This window comes from Onychostruthus taczanowskii, unplaced genomic scaffold (genome assembly GCF_017590055.1).
Source record: "Onychostruthus taczanowskii isolate IOZ18803 unplaced genomic scaffold, ASM1759005v1 scaffold393, whole genome shotgun sequence".
Lineage (NCBI taxonomy): Eukaryota > Metazoa > Chordata > Aves > Passeriformes > Passeridae > Onychostruthus > Onychostruthus taczanowskii.
Window position 1 is genome coordinate 23228 of NW_024501382.1, and position 8752 is coordinate 31979.

The 8752-nt window shown below is 63.7% G+C and overlaps 1 protein-coding gene across 1 annotated transcript; it reads right to left on the minus strand.

Moving 5' to 3' along the window:
• Positions 1 to 552: 552 nt before the first annotated feature.
• Positions 553 to 7912, minus strand: OTUB1 (OTU deubiquitinase, ubiquitin aldehyde binding 1). Its single transcript, XM_041412456.1, is given in 6 exon segments — positions 553 to 781; positions 2745 to 2973; positions 4990 to 5144; positions 7174 to 7272; positions 7403 to 7464; positions 7760 to 7912. Coding segments are annotated over 6 exon segments (804 nt in total). The 5' UTR covers positions 7821 to 7912; the 3' UTR covers positions 553 to 583.
• Positions 7913 to 8752: the final 840 nt, after the last annotated feature.

Below are 8752 nucleotides of genomic sequence, written 5' to 3' on the forward strand. Positions count from 1 at the left end.
GCTGGAGCATCCCGGGGTACCGGGAGGGTTTGGGGGGGGTCCCGGGTGGGATTTGGGGAGCTCGAGGGGGGTCGCTCAGGGTGAGGGAGGGTCGCGCCTGGGTGTCCCCCTCCTCTCCCGGACGGCCGGGCCCCTCCCCCCGGGGTGGCTGGAGCATCCCTGGCGAGCGGGGGTGGGGACACGGCGGATTTGGGGGGGCTGGGGGGGTGGGATGGACCGGGACCGCCCCCCCCGGTGCGGGGGGGTTTGGGGGGGTGGGATGGATCAAACCGGGACCGCCCCCCCCCGGTGCGGGGGGATTTGGGGGTCGGGCTGGGGGATGTGAATCCGGAGGTCACGGCTGGAATTTGGGGAGGGGGCGGTGGCGCTTCCCCGCCTCGGGTTTTGGGGACCTCCCCCCCCGCCCTCGGTTTGGGGAGGGGGCGGATTTGGGGGTCCCGAGGCCAGGTGGAGACGGAGCGCGCTCCCTGGCGGCGCGGAGGGCTCGCTGGGAATGGGCGTTCCCGGGGGCGTGGCTCCCACAAAGGGGGTGGTGCTTGCATGAAAGGGGGGGGGTCCCGGCGGGGGGGATTTGGGGCGGGGGTCACTTGTAGAGGATGTCGTAGTGGCCGGGGCGGTAGAGGAGGCAGACGCGGGGCTGGGAGCCCTCGGGGAACACGTGCGGGTTGGTGGCGCCGCCCTCGCCCCGGTCCATGTACTCCACCAGGATGGAGACGTGCAGCGCCCGCGCCAGCGCGATGATGTGGATGTGGTCACTCTCCTTGGACATGGGCTCCACCTCCTGGGGGGACACAGAGGGGACAATGGTCAGGGGACACACAGGGGACAGTGGTCACTCTCCTTGGACATGGGCTCCACCTCCTGAGGGGACAAAGAGGGGACAATGGTCAGGGGACACACAGGGGACAGTGGTCACTCTCCTTGGACATGGGCTCCACCTCCTGAGGGGACAGAGAGGGGACAAACAGGGGACAGTGGTCAGTGTGATGATGTGGATGTGGTCACTCTCCTTGGACATGGGCTCCACCTCCTGAGGGGACAGAGAGGGGACAAAGAGGGACAGTGGTCAGTGAGGTGTCCGTATGGATGTGGTCACTCTCCTTGGACAGGGGCTCCACCTCCTGGGGGGACAAACAGGGGACAGGGGTCAGGGGACACACAGGGGACAGTGGTCAGTGAGGTGTCCGTGTGGATGTGGTCACTCTCCTTGGACATGGGTTCCACCTCCTGGGGACAAACAGGGGACAGGGGTCAGGGGACACAGAGGGGACAGTGGTCAGTGAGGTGTCCGTGTGGATGTGGTCACTCTCCTTGGACATGGGTTCCACCTCCTGGGGACAAACAGGGGACAGGGGTCAGGGGACACAGAGGGGACAGTGGTCAGTGAGGTGTCCGTGTGGATGTGGTCACTCTCCTTGGACATGGGCTCCACCTCCTGAGGGGACAAACAGGGGACAAACAGGGGACAGTGGTCAGTGAGGTGTGGGGGACACAGAGGGGACAGAGAGGGGACGGTGGTCACTGGGGTGTGAGGGACAGAGGGGACACGGAGACACAGTGGTCAGTGAGGTGTGGATGTGGTCACTCTCCTTCCACGTGGGTACACGTCCAGGTGCCCCAGGTGCTCCAGATCTCGTTACAGAGGTGGCCCCGGTGCCCCTCACAGTGCCAGACGGTGCCCAGGTGCCCCTGGTACAGTGCCCAGGTGCCCCAGATGCCCCTCACATGATGCCCCAGATGCCCCTCACAGGGCGCCCAGGTGCCAGGTGGCCATACCTGCTGGCAGAGCTGCCAGGTGCCCCTCAGTGCCAGATGGTGCCCAGGTGCCCCCCAGGTGTCCCAGATCTGGTTACAGAGCTGCCAGGTGCCCCCCAGGTGCCCCTCACCTGGTGCCCGGGTGCCAGGTGGCCGTACCTGCTGGCAGAGCTGCCAGGTGCCCCAGATCTGGTGACAGAGGTGCCCCAGGTTCCCCAGGTAGGGTGCCCAGGTGCCCCTCACCCAGCACCCAGGTGCCAGGTGCCCCTCACATGATGCGCTGGCTGCCCGTCACAGAGTGCCCGGGTGCCAGGTGGCCGTACCTGCTGGCAGAGCTGCCAGGTGCCCCCTAGGTGCCCCAGATGTGGTGACAGAGGTGCCCAGGTGCCCCTCACTCGGTGCCCAGGTGCCTCAGTTGCCCCTCACCCAGTGCCCAGGCGGCTGTACCTGCTGGCAGAGCTGCCAGGTGCCCCAGGGGTGCCAGGTGCCTGTACCTGCTGGCAGAGCTGCCAGGTGCCCCAGATCTGGTGACAGAGCTGCCAGGTGCCCCAGATCTGGTGACAGAGCTGCCAGGTGCCCCCCAGGTGCCCCACATCTGGTTACAGAGGTGCCAGGTGCCCCCCAGGTGCCCCTCACCTGGTGCCCAGGTGCCCCAGGTGCCCCTCACATGATGCCCCAGGTGCCCCTGACCCGGTGCCCAGGTGCCTGGTGGCCGTACCTGCTGGCAGAGCTGCCAGGTGCCTCTCAGGTGCCCCAGACCTGGTGACAGAGGTGCCCAGGTGCCCCTCACCCGGTGCACAGGTGCCCCAGGTGGCCGCACCTGCTGGCAGAGCTGCCAGGTGCCCCAGACCTGGTGACAGAAGTGCCCAGGTGCCCCAGGTACAGTGCCCAGGTGCCCCCCAGGTGCCCCTGACCCGGTGCCCAGGTGCCTGGTGGCCGTACCTGCTGGCAGAGCTGCTAGGTGCCCCCCAGGTGCCCGGTGGCCGTACCTGCTGGCAGAACTCCTTGATGCTGCGGCCGCCCTCCAGGAACTGCTCGAAGAAGCGCCGGTGGCGCTGCAGGCAGCCCGAGGTGAGCAGGCGCAGGTAAACCACCAGGTAATCCGACGTGGCCGGCTCGTTGAACGCCGCCAGCAGCTCCGGCAGCGGCACGCGGCGCTCCACGCGCTCGATCAGCTCCATCAGCTGGGGACACACTTGTGTTACACCTGTGTGTCACCTGTGTCATCTGTCACACCTGCTCCACGCGCTCGATCAGCTCCATCAGCTGGGGACACACTTGTGTTACACCTGTGTGTCACCTGTGTCACCTGTAACACCTGGGTCACACCTGTGTCACCTGTCACACACGCCTGGCACACCTGTGTCACACCTGTGTCACACCCGTGTCACACCCGTGTCACACACACACGGCGCTCCACGCGCTCGATCAGCTCCATCAGCTGGGGACACACCTGGGTCAGGTGTGTGTCAACACGTGGCGCTCCACGCGCTCGATCAGCTCCATCAGCTGGGGGGACACCTGGGTCACACCTGTGTCACACCTGTGTCACACACACCTGTCTCACACCTGTCTCACCCCTCTTAAACCCCCCGAAACCCCTCATAGCCCCCCAACCCCACCCCAGACCCCCCNNNNGGGTTCAGGGGGCACCCAAAGGGGGTCTGGGGGGGCACAGGAGGCTCGGGGGGGCACCCACAGGGGTCTGGGGGGGTCTTAGGGGGGGCGTTTCGGGATGTTTTGAGGGACCCCCGGCGGTGAGTTTGGAGTGGCTGGGCTATTTTTGGGGTCCCCCGGGTATTTTTGGGGTATTTTGGGAGTCCCAGGGAGCGTTTTAGGGGCATTTTTGGGATTCGGGGGTGTTTTGGGCTGGTTTTGGGGTCTTTTCAGGGTGTTTTGGGCTGTTTCAGGTTGGTTTTGGGCTATTTTTGCGCTGGTTTGGGGTGTTTTGGTGTTCCCCAGGTTATTCTTGGGGTATTTTAGGGTTCCCCAGATTATTTTCAGGGTGTTTTGGGCTACTTGCAGGGTATTTTGGGCTGGTTTTGGGTATTTTGGGCTGTTTCACGCTGGTTTTAGGCTCTTTCTGGGGTATTTTGGGCTGGTTTTTTGGGGCATTTTGGGCTTGTTTTGGGGTATTTTCAGGCTGTTTTTGGGTATTTTCAATCAGTTTTGGGTATTTTCAGGCTGTTTTTTGGGTTATTTTGGCTTTTTTTGGTATTTTCAGTCTGTTTCGGGGTATTTTGGGCTGTTTTGGGGTATTTTCAGGCTGTTTTTGGCTACTTTCAGTCTGGTTTTTTGGTATTTTCGGGCTGTTTTTGGGTTATTTTGGCCTGGTTTTGGGTTATTTTGGCCCGGTTTTTGGGTATTTTGGGCTGTTTGGGGTTATTTTGGGCTGGTTTTGGGTTATTTTGGCCCGGTTTTTGGGTATTTTGGGCTGTTTTTGGCTATTTTCAGTCCAGTTTTTTTGTATTTTGGGCTGTTTTCAGGTTATTTTGGCCCGGTTTTGGGTTATTTTGGGCTGTTTTGGGTTATTTTGGGCTGTTTTGGATTATTTTGGCCCGGTTTTGGTGTATTTTGGGCTGTTTTTGGCTATTTTCAGTCCGGTTTTTTTGTATTTTGGGCTGTTTTGGGTTACTTTGGCCGGGTTTTGGGTTATTTTGGGCTGGTTTTGGTTATTTTGGCCTGGGTTTGGGGTACTTTGGGCTGTTTTTGGGGTATTTTGGGCTGGTTTTGGGTATTTTGGCCCGGGTTTGGGGTACTTTGGGCTGTTTTGGGGTATTTTCAGGGTGGTTTTGGGTATTTTGGGCTGTTTTGGGTTATTTTGGCCCGGTTTTGGGGTACTTTGGGCTGTTTTGGGTATTTTGGGCTGTTTTGGGTTATTTTGGCCCGGTTTTGGGTTATTTTGGGCTGTTTTGGGTTATTTTGGGCTGTTTTGGATTATTTTGGCCCGGTTTTGGTGTATTTTGGGCTGTTTTTGGCTATTTTCAGTCCGGTTTTTTTGTATTTTGGGCTGTTTTGGGTTACTTTGGCCGGGTTTTGGGTTATTTTGGGCTGGTTTTGGTTATTTTGGCCTGGGTTTGGGGTACTTTGGGCTGTTTTTGGGGTATTTTGGGCTGGTTTTGGGTATTTTGGCCCGGTTTTGGGGTACTTTGGGCTGTTTTGGGTATTTTGGGCTGTTTTGGGTTATTTTGGCCCGGTTTTGGGTTATTTTGGGCTGGTTTTGGTTATTTTGGCCCGGGTTTGGGGTACTTTGGGCTGCTCTGCCCTCACCGCTGCAGCTCCTGGCCGTCCTCCAGCAGCGCCTCCAGGTGCGCGAAGCCGAAGGCGCGGTAGAAACAATTCCCGTCCGGCCGCGTCTTCCGGATGTAGGAATACTTCTGCAGCAGGTCCTGGGGATACCGGGGACATCAGGGGGACACTGGGGACAACCCGGGGACAGCAGGGGGACAGCGGGGACATCAGGGACACCGGGGACATCAGGGACATCAGGAACACCAGGGACATCAGGGGGACAGTGGGGACATCACGGGGACACCGGGGACAACCCGGGGACACCGGGGACATCAGGGACAGCACAGGGACACCGGGGACATCACGGGGACACCGGGGACAACCCAGGGACAGCAGGGGGACATTGGGGACACCGGGGACATCAGGGACAGCGGGGACATTGGGGACACCGGGGACATCAGGGGGACATTGGGGACATGAGGGGGACACCGGGGACATGAGGGACACCGGGGACATCAGGGACACCTGGGACATCAGGGACATCAGGAACACCGGGGACATTGGGGACAGCCCCAGGACAGCACAGGGACACCGGGGACACCAGGGGGACATCAGGGACACCGGGACACCAGGGACCCTGGGGACATCAGGGACATCGGGGACATCAGGGACAGCACAGGGACACCGGGGACATCAGGGACATCAGGGACATCGGGGATATCGGGGACATCAAGGACACCGGGGACAGCCCCAGGACACTGGGGACATCCCTGGGGACAGGGACATCAGGGACAGCCCGGGGACACCGGGGCAGCCCGGGGACAAACCGGGGACACCAGCGACACCGGGGACAGCAGGGACAGGGACACCTGGGGACACTGGGGACAGCCGGGACATCACTGGGGACAGGGACACCAGGGACAGCACAGAGACAGCCCGGGAACATCAGGGACATCAGGGACAGCCTGGGGACACTGGGGACAGCCTGGGGACACTGGGGACACTGGGGACAGCCCCAGGACACTAGGACATCATGGACAGCCCGGGGACATCAGGGGGACACTGGGGACATCAGGGACACCAGGGGGACATGAGGGACATCGGGGACACGAGGGGGACACCGGGGACATCAGGGACAGCGCGGAGACGGGGACACCTGGGGACAGTACAGGGACACCGGGGACATCAGGGACAGTCTGGGGACATCCCTGGGGACAGGGACGCCAAGGACAGCCCGGGGACATCAGGGACAGCGGGGACATCAGGGACACTGGGGACACCTGGGGACATTGGGGACAGCCCCAGGACAGCACAGGGACATCAGGGACACCGGGGGGACACTGGGGACATCAGGGACAGCGCGGAGACGGGGACACCTGGGGACACCTGGGGACATCAGGGGGACATCGGGGACAGCCTGGGGACATCCCTGGGGACAGGGACGCCAGGGACAGCCCAGGGACATCAGGGACACCGGGGGGACACTGGGGACATCAGGGACAGTGCGGAGACGGGGACACCTGGGGACATTGGGGACAGTACAGGGACACTGGGGACATCAGAGACAGTCCGGGGACATCCCTGGGGACAGGGACACCGTGGGGACATCAGGGGGACACTGGGGACAGCGCGGGGACAGGGACACCTGGGGACATCAGGGACAGCCCAGGGACAGCCAGGACAGGACATGGGGACAGGGGACAGCCCTGGGGACAGGGGCACCAGGGACACTGGGGACACCTGGGGACATTGGGGACAGCCCCAGGACAGCACAGGGACACCGGGGACACCAGGGGGACACCGGGGACATCCCTGGGGACAGCGACACCGAGGGGACACTGGTGGGGGGGGCCAAGGGACAGGGACAAGGGGGGGGCACCAGGGACAACCAGGACAGGGACCAGAGGGACACTGGGGGGGACATGGGGACATCCTGGGGACAGCCAACCCCGGCCTGGTATCCCAGTGCCCCCCAGTGCCCCCCTCAGTCCCCTCCCAGTCCCCCCCAGTCCCTCCCAGTGCCCCCCAGTGCCATCCCCAGCTCCATCCCAGTGCCCCCCAGTCTCTCCCAGTCTGTACCAATGCCCTCCCAGTGCCCCCCTCAATCCCCCCCAGTCCCTTCCAGTGCTCCCAGTTTCCCTCCCAGTCCATCCCAGTCTGTCCCCCCCAGTTCCCCCCAGTCCGCACCTTGATCTTCTCCTGGTACACGTGGTCATCCTCCGCGTACTCCTTGTACAGCTCGGCCAGCTCCAGCCGCTCGGACACCAGCGGGTTCTGCACCGCGATCTGCGCCCGACCGGGGGTCACCCACCGGGGCTCACCGACCGGGACCCCCGGGACCCCCCCGGGATCACCGGGACCCCCCCGGGGCGGGGCTGGGGGGAACCCGGCGGGATGTGGGGAGGGGGCTCCGCACCTCCTGCTGGATCCGGTCCTGCTGCGCCATGATCGCCTCGTCGTAGGCCAGGCAGTTCACACCTGGGGGGACACCGGGGACACCGGGGGGACACCGGGGGTTAACGGGGGGACACCGGGGGGTCCCCGGCGGCTGCTCGGCCCCACCGGGAGGGGCTGGGGTGCCCGCGGGAGGGTCCTGAGTGGGGAAAGCGGGGGGATCAGGGTGGGTTTGAGGGTTCAGGGCGGTGGGTGCGGGGAACCGGGGGCTCTCTCGGGAGTAACGGGGCCGCCGCGCGTGGGAGAAGCGGGAGGAGGGATTCCCACGGCGAGGGTGGCGGCCGCGGGACGGGGATGGGTGAGGGGGCTCCATCGGTACCGTCGGCATCGCTGCCGCCCAGCGGCTCCGGCTGCGGCTGCTGAGGCTCCTCCGCCGCCATCGCCGCCCTGCCCGCCCCGCGCCGCTTCCGGGTCAGCGCCCGCCGCTTCCGGGGCACCGCCCGCGCCCCTTCCGGGAGCGGGCGAGGCTCCGCCCACGATGGGCGGGGTCTGTGCGGTGGCCACGCCCCTCTCCCCTCATGGCGGCGCCGCCCTCAGGGAGCGATGGCGGCGCTGGGGAGGGCGGGGGAGCCCCGGGAGCCTCCGGGATCCGCGGTATGGGGCCCGGGAGCCTCCGGGATCCGCGGTATGGGGCCCGGGAGCCGCCGGGATCCGCGGTATGGGGCCCGGGAGCCGCCGGGATCCGCGGTATGGGGCCCGGGAGCCGCCGGGATCCCCGGGATGGCCCCGGTGAGGGCGGCGGGGAAGGCCCGGGAGCCCCCGAGAGCCCCGGGACGGTCCCGGTCAGCCTCGCCCTGAGGGTCGGTGCCTCGGTGAGCCCGGCGGCTTTGTGGTTTTTCAAGGAAAAAAAAAAAAAAAAAAAAAAGGAAAGAATTGATTAGTTTTTAATTGGAGCAGGGGAAATAGCGGAAAAGCGCCGGTGAAGGGGTTCCCCTCCATCTGAACGGGTTAATGTGGGGAAAAACAAAAAAGGTTTTGTTTGTGTTTAAAATCCTTTTCCTCTCCCTGCCCGCATTTCTCCTGGGGTTACGAGGACGAACTGGGAGGGACTGGGAGGGACTGGGAAGGTGAAATTGGTCCTTGTGGAGCAAGCCTTGCTCCCCCGGCGCCTTCTGTGGCACCGCCCCGTGCACAGGTGTGCCCAGGTGTGCCCAGGTGTCCCCCAGGTACCCCCAGGTGTCCCCCAGGTGTCCCTCAGGTGTTCTCAGGTGTCCTCCAAGTGTCTCCAGGTGCCACCCAGGTGCCCCCAGGTACCCCCACATGTCCCCAGGTACCCCCATCTGCCCCCCAAGTGTCCCCAGGTGCCCCCCAG